Below are 19637 nucleotides of genomic sequence, written 5' to 3' on the forward strand. Positions count from 1 at the left end.
AACTGACTTCTTGACCTATGGATCTAAGCAGATGCTGGTGATTATATCACTTTTGTAAAATTAAACTTCAAAATAATATCTACCTTCTTTTTTTTCAAAATTTTCCCAGTTTTGTAAATTATGATCAACACAAAGTTTAACCATATATATATCACAGGGAAAGAACCTTCACTAGATTGTCTTGCTCATCTCATCCATTCAAAGTTGAATACTTGAATATTCTGACCTTAATCTAATGGACAATAATGTTCAACCCAGTATATGGCAGGTATAGAATTGTTAAAATTTCACATGAACTTGTAAACAAGAAAGCAGATAATTACTAATAAATATTCTGGATAATATAATTTTCTTATTGATGGAACAGAAGTGGCTCAAACTTTATAAATTAGATGTATCATAGTTGAATCCTCACTATTTCAGAAATAGGTTAATTGAAATTCAGATACACATAAAAAACATTTTAGTACATCCTTAATATTAAAATGCTATTTTATGACCAAATTACTTTTAGGTCTTGATTGATCTTACAGCCTTAATTTCCATGGAATAGAGAATTTTTCCTTATAAGTAAAGCCTCGTTGTTCAGAAAACAGAATTTTTATTCATCTGATAATACAGTGGTGAAATGTTAAGACAGCACAACTTTGTGACTAAATGGAATAAATTTGATCACACAATGAAAAAACAAAAGAAATCAACACAAGAAAGAATGATGTATTTGAGAACATTTTTAATAAATAATGTGACAAAATTACTTTTCTGATTATTGGTTTTCAGTATGCAAAATTATGGCTAAAAATAAGAGGTTTCTTACATGAACATAATGAAAACATTAATCACATGGATTGTTCCCTTAGTACTGCACACCCTTTCTATGTAATTTTCAAATTATCTAAGTGAACACATTTAGTTTTTGGTGAACACCAGCTTTTTCTGTGTGGTTCAGTTTTGTTTGGCTTTGTTTTCCAGTGGGGTCAGGCCTGATACCTGTGTATGAATAAATGTACATTTTTTTCTTCAAATAGCACCAATTATCAAGTCAATGAAATTCATATAACGACAAAAAAGGATCATAAAAATCTACAGTCAGAGGGCATCATTTGGCAATTCAAAGCAAGTAATGCCTCTCTTTGAGCTTATAAGAAAATCTTATAAGTTTCAACATTGGCCACAACAAACTTAAACCTTTTTTTTCTTTAGGTCCAGGAAAAGTAAGAACCATTGAGTTCATGGCCCACAATAAAGTATGCACGTTACTTCACCACCTGTCATCATTCAAATATTCCAAATACAAACATAGAGCATTAACAAAACAGGTTAAAAACGCTTCTCAACACTTTTTTCAATAAGACAAAAAAGGTTAATAGTTACAATGGTTTACAAATAAAGTTTAGTGATTGTGCTTTTAAAACCAAAAAAAAAAAAAAAAAAGATTAAAAACAGTGCATTACAAAAACAAAAATCAAACTTCCTTAAGTGGCACTTCTGAAAGTTGAACTGACACTACCAGAAGAAATTTAGGCCAGTTAAGATAGGGATGTCCTTATTCAATTGGTCATTAAAAACATCCATTGGTTTGTAATATGCATTAATAATTGCATTCGATTGAAAAATAGAACAAGGTTTTTTGCTAGGCTTACTTATGACAATGACTAGACAACCAGAGATCCAACTGGCTTATCCCTATTTATCCAAAAGTATATTTCCAGTAAGAATATACTTCCATGATTGAAATGAAGACAAAATAAAGTACCACCAGGGGTTGCAAAGAGTATATATTTACAATGTTTCTACCCCATTCAAATCGACTTGTGGTTGTTCTGCATGTATTCTATTTTATTTTCTCCCAGCAGAAGGTGGTATGAAAGACTGACTTTAAAATCATGTGAAAATGAAATATGTTTTAATTTGCAGTAGCAGTTGGTTATAGAAAGATTATATCTTGAGAGCCCTTGCCATGAGGTTGATTAGTCAATTTTGTATCTTTGATCAATACTTTGCTATAAAATTGGCTTGATATAGAAGCAGTGCAATGCCATATCTCAGGGGCAAAATGCAAACGAACTGTTTTGTTCTCTCTTGCTGGCTGATGACTGAGGCAAGAAGTCAAGTACTTCCCTTGCTAGAAGTAAAGTGTAATGGTTTGTTCCAACAGCGAGGGGAATAGGGAAGTTCTTCATAGGGATAAGGATCAAACAACAACAATAAAACTCCAATAAAATTTTTAAAAATGGTATTCCAATAAGAGGAATAAAAATGACAATTTTTACACTCTGATTGCACTGAACATTGTATCTGGCGTCATGTGTCATCAGACAAGAGGCATCTTGAGAGATACTTTTCACATTGGATCGCACGAGCCTCTCTGGTTGTCTTCAGCTTTCAGTTTCCTGTAAGAGATAAGTTTTTGGTAAATTTCAAAATCAATCTTATAGTCTTACCTTTATATGGATGTATATGTTTTTATCCTTATAATTTGCGTTTCTTCCTTCATTCCCTGGCATACGTTAAAAAGTGCTCATGGCAACTGATTTCATTTGTCTTTATAGCTGGTTTTGATAGAAGATCCAGTAGTTCTCTACAAGCACCAAACTGCGTTCTACACAATGTTGCAGTATTGGGGTATGTGGGGCAGGAGCGAGAGGGGCAGCAGAAGGTGGATTTCTCTACTTACCCCGTCCCCAACTCAACATTATAGCTCAAATTTTATTGGTTTAAGTATTAGAGTTATTTTTGGTAACTTTTTGTCCCCCAGAAAAGTTCTTCTCCTCAAAAAGACAAGCACAACTTATAAAACAGCTTCTCATCACAACAATTGCAAGAAGAAAATCTTATTCCAAAATTCAAAATCAAGATGTTTTGGGTATTATAGGAAATTCAATTAGATACTATGCCTTAAAATTTTTCATCTTCTATTCTTAAAAGTTTAAGATGAACGTTCATTTAACAATCTACTTGGGTTTAAATATATTTGTAAGAAGAGAAATTTGTCCTCAACTTGTTTATTATTATTATTAAATGGAGGAAACATGGTCTTAAAAGTTGGTTTATTTTGACTTACTGCCAATTCTATCTTGTATTGCTATCTATAAATTCCAACAAAGGAGTATCTATTTGACTCAAACAGTGTTCTCTTCTGGGAAGGTTAATGTCAAGGATCATGTTCTCATTGGCAGAAGAATTAAGGTGGAAGATAGTTGGTCCAATCAGTTAGATTAACCCCAGTGATTACTAGGGCGGCAGATAACACAGGCTAAGCACTCTCATTTACATCCTTATAACTCTGTCACCTTACTGGTTTTTACAACGTACCACAATACAGTACTATACAATATATTATCTAGAGAAACAGTTCTTATTTCCTAACAACATGTTTGCCATATAAACTTCTTATATGAATATCTGCAGATGAACATGACCTCTAGATCCAAAAAGAAACTGTTATCACCATTTAAAACATTGGAATGCATTTCAAGAAAATCATTAAATTCACAGAAGTTTAGTCTCTGGTATCACTAACATTGGCATTTGTGGTAAAACAGAAACATTTCTGTGGCCTGATATATATTTCTAAATTTGAGGCTGATTTAATAACTAGCATAATGCTGAGAAACTTGGAAAAAAATTATAGATACCTCTAATTCTTCATTATTATCTTCTCCTCTTTCATATCCTCCAAGAACCTGCATTTCTGCAATATTTCTTCGACCTACATTTGCTTGTTCTCTTTGTCTGCTTCCTGATCCTCTTGATGACATTGAGCTTGAAGAACTAGGATCTCTGGGATTATTTGATGTCGGAAAAGTAGGTCTACAGTAAGGTAGAATATCCTCTGTGTAATGAAATATAGTAAGTGCATATGAACACCATTATGCATTTTCATTGTATAATGTATCATCACTTACGTCTGTAATTTTGAATGGGGAAGCACCAGTGTTTTTGAGGAGTAAGTGAGGATATTTTATAACAATAATTGAAAAGCAGCATTGTCATGAAAATGAAAATAACAAGTCTTGTCTTCCTGGTAGTGGTTGGTGTTCAGGTTGGTTTCACTCACAAGCTCCTGACTACCTCAAACTCACTTGGGACCAAATTCATTAAGAGGTAAACCAAACCTAGAATCAGACAGAGCTTCCAGTTCTCTCCTTCACTATGTGATATCCAATTATTTTAGGCCTTAGTTTCCACTTTTCTAAAAAAAGTATTAATAATATGTACACCCAGAGGAGCCCCTAGTGTTGCTGTAAAAACAGAGGAGATAATGAAATCTCTATGCAAATTATGAAAGATCATTTTCAGGCACTGATAAAAACAAGGCCCAGTTTCCTCCAACTACCAAAACAGAATCAAGCCCAGGTTCACTTTCGAGACAACCTCCATCTTAACATTGTATTTACATTGTGGAACCTTGAATCTCAGAAGTTTGCCACATTGCTAGCTCAAAACACAAGCCACTCTAATTAAACACCATCTTCTGAATTTCTATCTTCTTACTGCTTTAAATTTGGTGCTGCTTGTATTGATGCCTCCACCAGTTGCTCACTTCTCTCTAAAGCCTGTTCCCTCCACTCTTTGGACACCAAACACATGAAAAACCAACTTTCTATATTCATTTCCCCTCCCCCTCCAAATGCTTCTACTGTCCACGCTGCCAGGATGCAATCTGATTTCCCCTGAGGTTTCCACACAAGCTCTCTCCAGTAGAATGAGGAAGGTTTGCCTCTTATCCCAACTAGCACCAGTTTGAAGTCAATACTCCCTGACCTTTGCACAAAACATTCTCTTCCTGGGAAGGTCAACGACTCTACTAATGTCACCTGTTTAGTCCTCCTTGATGGCACCTTTCTCCATCCATTCTACTCATTACAACTTCTACCCATCATCCAGGTTCTGACTTGCTGGGGTCTCACAGTCCATGAAGACCACTGTTCCCGCATCCTTGCCTCATAGCACTTGAACTCCTGTGACCTGCATCTTCTGTCCCTGTTTTACCAATCTTTTTCTCTCCATTGACTGTAATTTTTGTCAATCTACAATATAAAATCTGTCTTTTGCTAAAAACTTTCCTGTTAAGCCTGTGCTCTACATGAATCAATACCTTCTTTCTGTCTTTAATGCTCAACAAAGCTTCTTGAATTTAGACTCAATAGTGGTAGATGCAACTCCCATTTACTCTGGATCGCACCGAAATCTATGCATGCCCACATTACCACTATGAAAGAGAAAACTTACTGTTGACTTTGAAAATGCTAATCATGTTTCAGCCCTTATGTCTCTGGACTTCTCGCTGCCTTCATCTGGAAACCACTATCAATTTAAACATCACTATTCCCAGCTTCTAGTTCTCTTCCTTCCTGGACAGTTTTCTGTGGGCTCTTCCTGTAGAGTGCCTCATACATGTTGATGCCCTGCAAATTTCTACTTTTACCCTAGTGTATACATATACATTTTTCTCCCACTCACTCTGGGTAATTTCATCCATTCTCACAAATTGTAACCTTTTCTAGAATGTAGCTGTCATGGGGGCAGGTATTTTTCTGTGTTTTGTGTTTTGATATACTCTCAATTTGACATATAACAGGTCATTGATAAATAGTTTTGAGTGAATGAGTGGATTTCATTACTATTTTATTATGATAAATCATTAATTTATATTTCCAATTTTTGAATTATGTTGAATACTTCCTCTTAAGCGTCCCTCAAACTCACTCTGTCGAACATTGACTTCATCATGTCCACTCCTTTCTTCTCTTCTGGATTCTCTAATATAGTTAATGACAACACTAATTATTAAGAAAACAAACACAGAAAACTGAAATTATTTTAGAGTGTTCCCTGCCTTCCAACAACCTTCCGGCACTCCTTCAATGTACCTTTTCCACACATTCAAATATACACAGGTGAGCCTGACTTTTAACACAAAAAAATGTTAATGTTGAATTTTCCCACTCACTCATCTCTGTTCCTATAGCCTGGTTTATATTCTCCACATCTCTTGTCCAGGTGTTGCAAATATCTTCCAATAGATCTCTGTGTCTTGAGCTCTTCCTCTCTAAAACATATTCACTCAGCTGCCTTCTTATAGGAACTACAGGCACTCTATGACTTAAACTTACATTTACCTCAAGAGCTTCCTCTTTGACCACATTTACTATTTTAGTCACACTGAATTTATAATCTTCTTAATGTACCTCAAAGCTTTTCATGCTGAGTTTCTCTGCCAGAACAATCTATTCACTCTTCTTACTCAAGTAAAACTCCACCCACCCCGGTCACTCAGCTTATGTGTTATTTCCACCAGGAAAGATCAAGAAGTCGTTTTCTACCTCACATCCCCACAAGACTGGGCTAACTGTCCCTTCTCTGGACTCTCAAGTATCACAGCATCATAAACGTCATACCAAATATGAATATGTCTGTGAATCTACAGATAACCTGTCTCCAACTCTGACTGTAAGCTTCTTGAGGTCAAGGTTCATACTGACACATAAATCTCAAGACCAGTACAATGCTTTATACCACAGTGGATGTTTGATATATGTAGAAATAAATTGAACTAATTGAGGTAAATGTCAGCAAAACAATCAGTCATTCAAGTCTAGAAGACCACTCTCTTTAATTAAAAAATGACCATTCATTACACATGTAAATCAGGGTGCCTCTTTCATTTTAAATAATGTCAACTGAATTATGAAGGTGAAAATTATAGCAATGCATAGAAACAATCATTTAATGACACATATACACAGAGTTATGGTTCAAATCAGAATTTGGGAAAGCAAGACATAAAATAATAATCTGGTCAGTGTAACTCAGTGCTCTCCATGAAATAGGGTCCCTTGTTTCTAGATTAATAGTTCCAGCAATAGTTCTTTAGTTAGAAATATTTTTATAACACAAAGGACAACTTATTAAAAGTCTAAAGATGGATAAAATAATTCCATCTCTCTGTTCTAATTCTGTATACACCAATATCTTTCCAGGTTTGTAAGTTGTTTTTTCTTCCCTGAAAAATCCCACCTGCTTTGGAGGAAGCTTACTTGTAGCAGCAAATTGGTTTATACTTTCAGGCCACATATACACTTCATAATTTATGTCATGACATTGTATTTATAAGTCACTACTTGGAGTATAGAATAGATCAAAGAGTCAGAGTCAGATCACATTTTGCTTAACTGATAACAAGCAAGCTAAGTTTTTCAAACTTTGGATTGTGGTAATAACACCAAGTACTTTGTGCTCATATAGTGGGGGCGTCCACCCCCACTCATCACTTTGTTGCTGAGTACATGCCTAGATTAGGAGTTCAGGCTTCCTGTCACATAAGAGAGTGAAGCTGACTCCCATTTTGAAAGGACATTGCTAATGACCAGGTGCCCATAATAAAAAGAATGAGAGTTTGATGTCTAATTTTATCACAACATATCTATTAAAATACAGCAGTAGTTGTACAGGCTTCTCAGATTCATTACCTTACCACTCTTTTCTGACTATGACCAATCTTCCCTTTATTATATTTCTTTCTCCTAAATGGTGTCTTTTCCTTAGTATCTAATAATGCTCAAATACACTATCCTAAAGCATTTCTACAAATTCTGCCTTCCTGGCAAACTTGTTCCCAACCTCTTCTCTTCCCAGCCTTCTGAAAAGGGCTCATCACCTCCCTTCACAATGTCCATTTACTTTACAACTCCTTACAGTCTGGCATCTATTCTGACTACTGTACTAAAAACAGTTCTAATACCACCCACAAATAACATATTACAAAATCCTTAGGCATTCTCTCCCCATCCTCCACCTCCTGTTAACATCCAACTTTCAGTTCTGTGTGGCATTTTAGATTTCTTCCTGTCTTAAAATTTCCTCCTCCATTCTTTCTAGGACACTATTTTCTCTGGCTTAGAGATCTTGATTATTTTATATCTCTGGGTGGATCCATCTTAGTTTCCACTATAGAAAGTCATTCTTGTGCCTAGTCTTTAAATATAATCACTGCTGATTATTGGTGCATTGAAACTGGCTCACACGTTCTCAGCAAAAGAAGAGTAACCAAGTCTTCCCAACTCCACATTCACTGACTTCATATTAGCAGCTTGAAACCAGCTGTCTTGGGAGTAACTACCCAACAGAAGTATGTAAATGGGCACAAATTAGGATTTTGCTCTGCTTTCCTCCCAGAGAATTGATTGCGCAGCTTTAACCGATATATCACTGTTGATAATTTAGCCTTTGTAATTCACACAATTTGACTCTGTGTTGCTGTTTCTAAAATCCACTCTCTACTCACAACCTTTCCCCCTGATCTTTAAACTCAGTTGTCTAAAGTCTTATTGATTTTCTTCATATCTGTGTTCTTGTCAGCACCTTAATCCATTCAACGTTGAAAATATTTTCCCTTAGAAATCTTTTCTGTTTTGTTTTCTTACATTGGTTAGTACAATTATATTCCACTAGTCAGCAGGGCCATCTAATTAATATTTGAGTAACTTCTGCTTTACTCCATAGTTTCAGTCTATTTTCTACTTTCGATTAGTCACCAATTCCTACTGGCTCTATCTCTGACACACCAGTGGAGGCTGTTCTCTCCTTTATTTCCCCACATACCTATTTTAATTCAGTGTTTTCCTATCTTATACCTAGATATTTTACAGTGACCTGATACTTTCATCTACTAGATTGCAGTCTCTTCCTTCACTATAGAGTGCTGCCAATTCTTTTTCTAAAAATCTGATTCTGTCATTTCTTGCTCAAAATTCTTTGCTGGCTCACCACTGATTATATCATAAACCTCACAGTCTAGAGTCACATTCCCAGCCTTGCCAATCTGGCCCAACCACCTCTCTAGTTTTATCTTTCATTATCTGTGCCAGGCCCGAAGCAACCTATTCTCTGGTCAAACTGGAAATTAAAGTTCCCCAAACATAGGTTTTTACACTTACATGTTTTTTTCTCCATTTATTTCCTTTATCTGCTATCCCCTTCTCCCTGTTTAACCTGTTGAAATCATGCTTTCCCTTAAAACCCAATTCAAATGACACCTCTCCAAGGAAGTCTTATATAATGTTACGAATTTAATTTAATTATATTAAAATTATTTGAGTACATGCTTGTCTCCTCCATTAGAGACCAAATTTCTAAATCTTATCCATTTTCATATGGCTCACGAGAACCTAACAGTGTAACTTACAAAATATATGTTCCATCTATATTTATTTGCTGTATGAATAAATCGGTACCTTGGATGAGATGAATCTTTGCTGGTGGAAGGTCGCGTTTTGCTGCCTTGTTTCCTCGTCCTTTCCCATCATTTTGCTGCTCCTGTGCTTCTCTGGTATCACCTGGATTTGTTCTCATATCTGCAACTTGTCTTCCATCCAATACTTCTCTCCCCTTGTAGCTGCCTACTTTTCTATCTGATGATCTGTCTGTTCTTGCTTCTACAGAAGGTAGTTTGGGTGCCATTACAGGTCGCACCTCCAGCTGTGCCTTGGATTGGACAGTGGGTGACTTTATAGCAGGTGGTGGCACCGGAGGAGGTGGAAGATCTAGAAAGAAAAATTTAAAATACTGTAAAAGTCTACCACTTACACTTAAATGTTAGTATTACCATTGGATTCACATTCAATTGTGAGGTAATACATCTTAAATGAACTGGAACATTTGAAGGCAACGAAGGAACAAGAAGATCAACAATTTCAATCTATCCTCATTGTTATATGGCACAAAAATAGTGAATCATAGAGCTGGGACTTAAAGATTACCAAGTCTTGGGATAGCTAATATAGGCATATGTGCTCAAACTCTCTCTCCCCCCAACCATGACAGACCTTCTTAATTGATTTCAGTGAAATGTTCCTGGTCCCAAATGCATACCCTTACTCTTCAGGCAACCACTTCAAATTGATTGAGGTTGGCACTTGAGTTGAGACGTATTTGCCATCTCTAATCTAGCCTAAATCTCTTCTCATTCTGTAAAAAGGGTAACTTGAAGACACAGACCTTAGGTTTTCAACCTCAAATCTAGATGCGATCAGAGCTAGGACCAATGCCCTTAGATTCTTAATTTCTGGTTCAGTATTCCTTATATTATTACATTCTATTTTGTGTTTATAATCTACCATCCATTGATGGGATTGCTGCACTTTGTATCTGCACCCAGAGGTTTTAAACCAGCTAATCTCTGGTATAAATGTAAGTTAATTTCATCTACCTACCACTTTATACACACTTTATGCACACATTTTTTATATAATTCAAAGTCTTATAGACATACCTAAGGATACAAGTAGGTAAAAATTTGATATCTAGAAAATTTACATTCTTTAAGGGGTGCTACCTTTGCCCCCATGTACATTTTAGGGAACAGAAATAGATATCCTAATAATAGTTGGAAAGTTAGAAGAATATGAAGAGATTCTAGTTTTAGGTTGTTCTGCCTTTAGCATGGAAAGGTTTGAACACAATTTGTAATAGCTCAGGTAAGTAATGATAGAGGATGTAACTGCATTGGTGGCTGTTCAGATGAAGAAATGTATATGAGAAAGGTTAAGAAAGAAAAATCAATATCATTTAATGATCAATGGAATCTAGCAGGGAAAGGACAGGAAAGAATCTAAAATGACATTTACGATTTTCACCATAGTTGACTAGGTGGATGACAGAAACTTCACTGAAGATAAGGAAGGAGGGGATGAGAAAGAGATGGCCCACAGAGGAAGAGGAGGAGTTCAGTTTTACAAAAGTGAAAAGGAGGAGACTTTGAAGTACCTAGATAGAGATGTTCAACAGGTTTTTGTACATAGAATCTGAGTTTCAAGAGAGGTCAAGACCAGAGATACAGAGATTTGGTAATTATCAGCATGGCTTTTTCAATCATGAGTTCAGAAATGGTAATGTTTTCAGATTTGAAGAGGAATACCTAAATGATAGAATAAGTTAACTAAAAAGTGTTTATAAAACATGTATTAAATGCTTAGTATTAAAAAATCAACATTCTAAACAAAAAATTTGCATTTACATTCTAAAAATAAATCAAAAGTACATAAGAACTTGAAAGTACAACCCCTCGTATATCTCCATCTCCATTTCAAATACTCAATATTGATTATGTGGAAGTAATCAGTTTGAATATGTTTGTATAGATCATTCCAGAAATTATTTAGACACACAAATCAGGCATATTTGTGTTGCATAATTCCATGGAGCATCATTCACATCAGGGACTATATAAATTGGCCACACCTTGGTGGTACAGTGCCAATCTACTCACCCCTATGTGGTGGCAAAAAGTACCACGTGAAAATATGTAGCCTTTCTCTCTTATTGACATAAGGAGAATTGCACTTTTTTCACCTAACTGTGTAGTTGTACACATTTCCCTATGTGTACATACAGCTCTACCTCTTTTTTTGAAAACTTCGTATAATCCTCTGTTTTATGAGTATATCATTATTTATTTAGCCAATCTGTACAGAGGAATATTTAGGTTGTTTCGGTATGTTTTACCATTACTGACAATGTTCTGTTGACTATCATTTACATATGCCAGCATGAGAAATTCTTGAATATGAAAATATTCTTAGAAATTCTTAATAGCAAATTAAGAGTTCTAGGACACAATCAGTGTTTCTTATTCTCATATTTTTTTAAAAAGAATTAATTTTATCCCTAAAGTAACTTTTTTCTTAACTAATATTATTTTGACATTACATGCTAAAACAAGGCATCGGAATTCACTGTATTGGTTTCTGAAAGCAGAAATTTTGAGGTACCATCTTCCTACCAGCTATTTTACTTAGGACTCCATGATTAAAAGTGGTCCGTCCATCTTTTACCTGCATTTTGTTGTTGTTGTTAGTTCTCATGGCTCATTATGTTCTAGTTTCATATAAATAGCCTCTAAACATTACCTAAAATGGTGGCCAGAGAAAAGCCAATGTACTAACTTTCTCCTGATTCTACTAAATGACATTTTTTTTGTCTTACAACATATATTACCAGTGCCATTGTGCCTGATTTTCCTCTTCACTACTTTAATGGATTTAAAAAAAAAAACGATACTTAAAAAAAAAAGGTACCACATGAGAGTCCTCCCTCATCTGCTACTTGTTTAGCAAAAATAACCAAAAAGAGAGAGCTAAAAAATAGACTGTCCTTAGTGGCTCAAAGCCAAGAGACCCAAGGCAGAGTGGTTCTATGTTCAGACGGAGCCTGGGACTGGCAATGAAAGAAGGAGAAAAGTCTAACTGAGAGCATACCTGGCAGGAGATGGAGTGAGTGCCTGCAGGCTCATTTCTGCACCATCTCCTTGCTACAGATTTAAACCCCAAATTGCAAACACAGACTATCAAGCTGGCACAAAGTAACTGCCACTATCATCAAATCATAAAATGTCTGGGCTCCTCAGATACCAAAGTTAATGATCACCACTATTATAAGATCATACAAAATCTTGGGAACACAGGACTCTCGAGACACAATCTATTTCCAGAAGCTCTATGACACAGGTAGAAAATGAGAAGAGAACCCAATGGTAATTTTAAGAGTTCTAACTTCCTATATATAATTGCTTCTGTATCTAATTGACAATGAGAGGTAAATGCTTGCAGGTTTTGTTTCTTATACAAATCGGTTACCAAATAAAAATTTTCAGGTATTATAAAATTATTATTGAGTCAAAGCAGGGATTATTATAGTATGAACAACTTTATGTTTCACAAAATGATAAATAGTACTTTCACCCAGTTCATACCAAGAGTAACAAACAGGATCATGGGCATGTTATATGTATGTACAGACTCTTTATATAATCATATAAACATCATTCTTTCTGTAATACTTTCCAAATACCAACATAATGTATATAAAGTAATATGTAAAGCATGTGCATATGGACAGTTCTGCCAGCATTAACTCGCTATGGAGATCAAACACTCTATTTACTTAACCGCTTAAAGTCCCAAGACCTTGTAATTAATGATAAATCAGGTCAAAATAACATCATTCCAAAGAGGGTGGTGAATTTATAATTTATGAAAAGTAGGGCTAGAGAAATAATGTAGATTTGGTTTTTAAATCAAGTATGTAAATGCATCGAAAGGGTTGAAAAGAGGGGGTGGGAAGAATCTATTAGAAGGTCCTAGAAAAGCACTTATGCTTGGCTTTAACTTGCAAAGACTCTGACTGATAAATATTCATATATTTTAATCCTACCCTTCATCTGGGTTAAACTTGTAAGCAGCAAATATGAAATAAGTAAATAGATTCTGCCTGTCATTGTGACTATAGCATACAGTACTCTGTTATACACTGAGTACTCCCTGGGTCTCTAAGAGGTGTAGTATTTACATACAGAGTAAGGTACGGTCACCGTGCCGTGTGCCATCAGGAGGCTCAAGGGCTACTATAGGCTGAATTGTGTCCCCTCAAAATTCACATGTTTAAATCTTAACCCCTTGTGCCTCAGATAGAGACTGTATTTGGAGACAGGATCTTTAAAGAGGTAAAGTAAAATGAGGTCCTTGGGGTGGGTCTTAATTCAATCTAACTGGTTTCCTTATAAGAGGAGATTAGGACACACACAGAGATTGAAGGAAGACTGACTAAATACACAAGGCGACCATGGCCATCTACAAGCCAAGGAGAGAGGCCTCAGAAGAAACCACCCTTGCTGACACCTTGATCTTGGACTTTTAGTCTCCAAAGTTGTGAGAAAATAAATTTTCATCATTTAAGTCACTGGTTTATAGCACTTTGTTATGTCAGCCCTAGAAACTAATATAGCTGTTGACAGACAAGGATCATAGTAAACTACTCTTCATCAGCTCAGACACAGCCACTCTTTAGCCTTCTATATATAGTTTACAAAAGTTCTACGAAGCAAGTACATAATTTGAAGCATATTTTACAAAGTAAAGACACTACAAACTCAAGACTGATATATTATACTATATTCTGAAAATAGTTAACAAAGGAATTCTATTGATAGTCATCAAACTCATCCATCATAGTTAAGATTTTAATCATCAAAAAACAAAAATTAAAAAAAAAACCCTCCATGTCTTACAAACATGTTTAATGCATATTAAAAAAAATTTAATGTTTATTTTTGAGAGAGAGAGAGAGAGAGAGAGAGAGAGAGCAAGGGGCAGAGAGAGAGGGAGACACATAATCAGAAGCAGGCTCCAGGCTCTGAGCTGTCAACACAGAGCCTGATGCGGGTCTTGAACCCACAAACCGGGAAGATTATGACCCGAGCCAAAGTCTGATGCTTAACCAACTGAGCCACCCTTGTGCCTCATGTTTAATGCACATTTTAACAATTGGCAACTCTAAATTCTTTCTTTTCCCCTCCCCTTTCTCTTTCTTAATAAATTGTACAAATTGTGTCTGCCACTCAGTTTCTTCATGAAATAGTCTATGATTTTTTCTTCAAACAATGCAGTATAGTATTTTGAGAAAATAATTTCTGAGAAAATGACTTTGGTTTCCATGTCATAGCCACTGCTAACAAGACTATGTGCATTTCTCTTATTTGATGCATAAAAAAGTATTTGCATTTACTTGATTTTACTTAATCAATATGTATTGTGGGATATGCATAAAGTAACACACATATTTTGGTATTTTTTTCTTCATCAAATCAGAAAATGTCCAGAATTAAACTCAAGACTTTTTGGTACAATAAACATCACTAAGAGACAGATGGTTATCAAAATGCTGAAAGGAAGTTAAAGCTAAAATTGTAAAAATAACTTTAGTCATATCTCCTCATTTTATCTATTTTTATGACTTTGGGAAAATAATTATTGGCTTCTACAAGACTTTAGATCCATGATAATTTTGCATAATCGCTTTTGTGAAATAAACAATGAAAAATCCGAATAACATTTCAAATTAATGTTTTGGCTTTAACCATTTCAATGTATTTCTTTGGTATTCTAAAATTAACTTTGAAAAAATAACTTAGGTGTTTCATCATTCAGTGTAACAGTTACTATTCTGGGATGAGTTAGAATTCATATTTAATTATTAAGCACATTGAAAAAAGTACTGCAGAATGCGGGACAATAAACACAGATCACAATTTTCAAGCATAGTGTAGTTCGTAACTGTGTTACCATGCCCTTTAACTCGGCATGTTCACATTATTTAAAACATTTTGAAAAAGCATCACTGAGCGCTAGAAGTCCCTGAAAACAAGTGTAAAGAATGAGGTAGAAAGAGCTACACAAAGCTGTAGGTCAGATTTTCTCCCTTATGTATTTAACGTAGATATGTTTATATCAAGGTTTGATGTTCGACCAGTTTTCCAGTTTTTCAGTCAGGAGCTCCCTCTCCCAGATCATAAAAACTGATAGGACAGCTATAAAACTTGTAAAATGCCATTACAGGGGTCCCATAAATGTAAAACTGCCGATAGAGTTTGGGGATTTACACCTAGTGTTTGTCCCTTCACAGAGGCAAACATTCACAAAGCCACTGTAATAACCCTTCAAAATCAGATAATATTCTGACAGCTCAGTTTCACTGACAAAAGAGTCCTGGGCAGAAGCCAGGAGGCCCAGGTGCGCTGTGTCATGCCAGTATTTAATGTAGTCTAATATCAGATAGATGCTAGTGAGAGAAAATACTCTGAATAAAGTACAGATAATAGCATGGACAGCCACTCATTGCAAAATTACTTGTGCTCATCATGCTGGGAGCTTTGTATTAAATTTTTCTGTCAAGTGGCAGGAATCACAGGGAAAAGTGCCTCAGAAAACCCTCCTTGTAACCTCGGATAAGGATCTATAATATTAGGCTTTCATATGATAATGGCAAATGATGCCCTTTTTGAAAAATTGCTGACTGGTAATGAAAGTCCTAATCAGATTGTGGTTGGAGAAGACCAGGAAGTGTGGGACAATGTCTGTGACACCCTTCTTTCCCCACCCCTTTAGTAAATGTAGCAAACTTGACAAGATGGGTGAGTCTGAGAGAATTTATCTTACATGAATTTTCAACAAAGCCCTTGGGGTTGTTTATAAAACGAGAAGGTGGCGGTTTAATAAATGCTGGGCCACCTGAGGCACTTTCATTAAAGGCTTTCTCTAGACAACATCACAATGTTTGCATTAGTCTCTTGTGCTCCCTTGAGAATACAAGCGTTACCTCTTCAGTGAGAGTCGATATTGTATGTGAAGGCATGAAGGAGATGATTCGATTTGCCCTTCGGTGCACAAAATAAACTGTAACACCGCTATAGCCAGAATTAACATTCAAATAAGTTTACTGTTTTCTATTTGAATGCCAAATTCCAAAAGCAAAGCAAAAAAAGAGAGAGGATATTTCGGAAGATTTACCAGTGAATGTGATGAAGGCTGCTTCTCTGTCTTACTTCAGCTACAGTAAAGTCTATTTGCTTGCAACTACAAAAATAACCTCTTAAAAATATTGAAAGTATACACTATTCTTAGTTTCTTAAATAACCATATCATTAGAAGTACTAGAGATGCTTAACAAAGATACCAAAGTCGAGCATTTCGATAAGGAATATGCAGCTTACCATTAATGAATTTTAAATGTAATTTCTAATGCCAGTGGATGCATTTTCTAGTCCTAGAGAGCCAGGGAAAATAGGCGAGATTCATAGATGTTTTCATGCGTTTCAATGGACTTACCATCTGTGTAGGCTTCTCTGCGCAGATGTCCTGGCTGGTGTTTTTGCTTCTTGGCTGGTCTGGCCTTCTGTATTACCGCAGCACTCATGTTGCTGTCTGTAGAAACAGGACTTGTGGGTCTTGGGCACTGGGATGCATGAAAATGTCGGCGGCCTGAGTAAAAAAAAAAGGAAAAAAAAATCAGAGCCAAACTCATCAATGAAGTTTAATTATAACAATAATAATAAAAGGAAAACAGTGCAACTAGCAGCATCCCTAATTTCCTAAAAATAGCTTGAAATAAACTAATCCAGCAAATAATAGGATTTTTGTCATTTTGCTTGACCCATCCACTGGAAAAAAAAAATGCGCAGAGAGCATTTGCCAGTCTTTTTTTTTTTTTTTTTTTAACTGTAGTACTTTTATTCTGTTAAAGTTCTTGATACCACTTATTAAAGAAAAACAACCCAATTATTTTTCCAACTAATTTCACTAAAATGTTATTAGCAAACAAAGATATTAATTAAATTTTTGCATAGTATATTCAGTGGCTATTGCTTTCTCAAGGGAATAGCCAGACTCCTTAAGAAATTTGCATTCTAGGGGTGCCTGGGTGGCTCAGTTGGTTAAGTGCCCTATTTCGGCTCAGGTCATGGTTTCATAGCTGTGAGTTTGAGCCCTGTGTCAGGCTCTGTGCTGACAGCTCAGGGCCTGGAGCCTGCTTCGGATTCTATCTTCTCTTTCTGCCCCTACTCTGCTCGTGCTCTCTCTCTCTCAAAAATAAATACACATTAAAAAAAATTAAAAAAAAGAAATTCATATTCTAAGAATGAACAGTACTAAATACTTCCCTTATTTTAATTAAATAGATATGCTATTCTTTGAAGGCAGACTCCCAATAGCTTAATACATTCTGAGGTATTTATCTTAAGGAGGCCTGAAATTAAGGTAGCTCACATACTTAGACTCGTCTAAAATTACTTCTGCTCTTTTCTTTGATAAGATGTTTACTTGCTGATTCTGGATACTTAAAGTGACCCCTCCAGAAACTTCTATTTTTTTTGGTAGCAGTAGAGGTGGTTTGTTTTTTTTTGTTTTGGGGGAGGTTAATATTTGCAGGTACCAGTGATAACTGAATTTGCTAGTTAGACATGGTACATCTCAGTCCTCTCCAATTTTCTGGCTGTCTTACAGACATGTTGTATTACAACGGCACAACATATTTAATCCATAATGGCAAGGGAAATTGTGGCCCTATACTTGACCTTCATTATTTTGGTTTCTAGAAATTCCAGGCACACAAATCCGGAATTTTTTGTTGTACTACAAGAAACTTCAAACTGAACTAGCCAACATGTCTTTTGGCTATAGACAGGCCACATACAGTGAAACCAATGTATTTAAAAATGCTAACTGAAGCATATTAAATAATATACACTAATGTGGCCAAGTGAGAAGCAATTTGATTGGATTGTTCATTCATATTAACTTCAAGTCATATGAAAAGCAGCACCCCTTCTTGAAAAGACCATTTTAACAGGCAGAGGCCAATGCATGTTTAGTTCATTATAATTATGAGTCAAACGAAAACCAGAAGTGCCACTAAATTACAATACAATAAAATATTAAACCAAACTCTCTTTAGCCATGATGGAGACTATTACAATTAAAGTTACATACCCATGAAAAGAGAGAATTAGGGCTGGGACTGAGCACATTCTTCATTCTATTGTGTAAAGCCATCTACTGCTCATAGACCCTGAGGCGTAAGGTCGTTTACAGATGAATTTTTGATGTTATTTCAGTGTTTTGTTGATTTAATGAACTGAAACACACCCTTAATGCAATCTGAAAGCAGTAGTTTGGGAGGCTTAATTTCACTTTCTTTTTTTTTTAATAGAGGACTAAAAAATAAGAAGAAATAAAAGCTATGTATACAGTTAGATGTTATTTATTAAGGAGGATAGGTAGGTATGGATAGTTATTTTATTATATTTAGTAGCTACTGAGGGAAAAAAGGGGAAATTTGGTTGAATTTCGTAAAATATTAGCATGGCTGAAATAAATACATGTTCTACAAAAAAGGTCGAAAGGTATTATTAGACTTTTTTTCCCCCACAACACATTCCTGATAAATAACATATAGAAATAACTTTATTTTCTCTGAATATATTCAATAAATGATAAAAAATAATGACCAATCCAGTATCTGAAGAGAACAGGGCAAAGTACCTATGTGACAATTACTAAATTAAGAAAAAGAAAACAACAAAACAAGATAGCAATTACTGATATGTTGTGATAGTTGTTTATTTCTGTGAAATGTGTTTTGCTGGCTACATTATTTTACTCAAATATTTGTATTTTTTTGGCTACCAGAAATTCATATACACACAATGTGTATATGAATGTAAAATATGTATATATATGCATATATTACATTCTATGGAGATAAATGTTATGTGATAAATGTTTGGCTTAAATCTAAATTCTTTCCCTTTCCATATTATTTACTCAAGGTTGGGAGTAGGAGATAAATAAAAATGGGTCAAAACGTAAGGATAGATATATGATCATTGAAAACAGGCTACTGGTAATGAAAAAAGAAAACAGAAAAAAATACACGAGCACTTGGATTAACTTTATCTCCAAGTTATTAGATTAAAATGTTTACTTTAAATATGAAACATGTATGCTTGAAAATATATGCATATTACACACATCTTTCTACCTTTCTCATTAAAGTAGTCTTCTGAGAGGGCATGAAGAGCATGGGAGTTAAGGACAAATAGCCCATTTTCCAATGGTGGCGTTTCCCCCTCTGGAAATTTATTTATTTCTCCTAGATAACAGTATAAGAGAACTATCACAATGAATTCTATTTTGGTTGCTTTTTGCACCTTAAAAAAAAAATCGTGTAACACAAACCTCAGCCGACTACAGGCAAACCTAAAGAAACCGTATACATATCTGCTACGACTTTTGTAAAAACAA

The 19637-nt window shown here is 35.2% G+C and overlaps 1 protein-coding gene across 6 annotated transcripts in view; it reads right to left on the minus strand.

Annotated features, from left to right (window-relative positions):
* Positions 1-711: 711 nt before the first annotated feature.
* Positions 712-19637, minus strand: part of ROBO1 (roundabout guidance receptor 1) — a 1120365-nt gene continuing 1101439 nt past the window's right edge. For all 6 annotated transcript variants that reach the window (XM_053220691.1, XM_027077557.2, XM_053220692.1 and 3 more), the window contains 4 exons: positions 16665-16817; positions 9240-9548; positions 3639-3835; positions 712-2393 (listed from right to left, as the gene is read on the minus strand). In XM_053220691.1, the coding sequence (XP_053076666.1) occupies positions 2379-2393; positions 3639-3835; positions 9240-9548; positions 16665-16817 (674 nt within the window). In that variant the 3' untranslated portion in view covers positions 712-2378. The remainder of the gene's footprint in view (positions 2394-3638; positions 3836-9239; positions 9549-16664; positions 16818-19637) is intronic.

The sequence above is a fragment of the Acinonyx jubatus genome, chromosome C2 (genome assembly GCF_027475565.1).
Source record: "Acinonyx jubatus isolate Ajub_Pintada_27869175 chromosome C2, VMU_Ajub_asm_v1.0, whole genome shotgun sequence".
Classification (NCBI taxonomy): Eukaryota; Metazoa; Chordata; class Mammalia; order Carnivora; family Felidae; genus Acinonyx; species Acinonyx jubatus.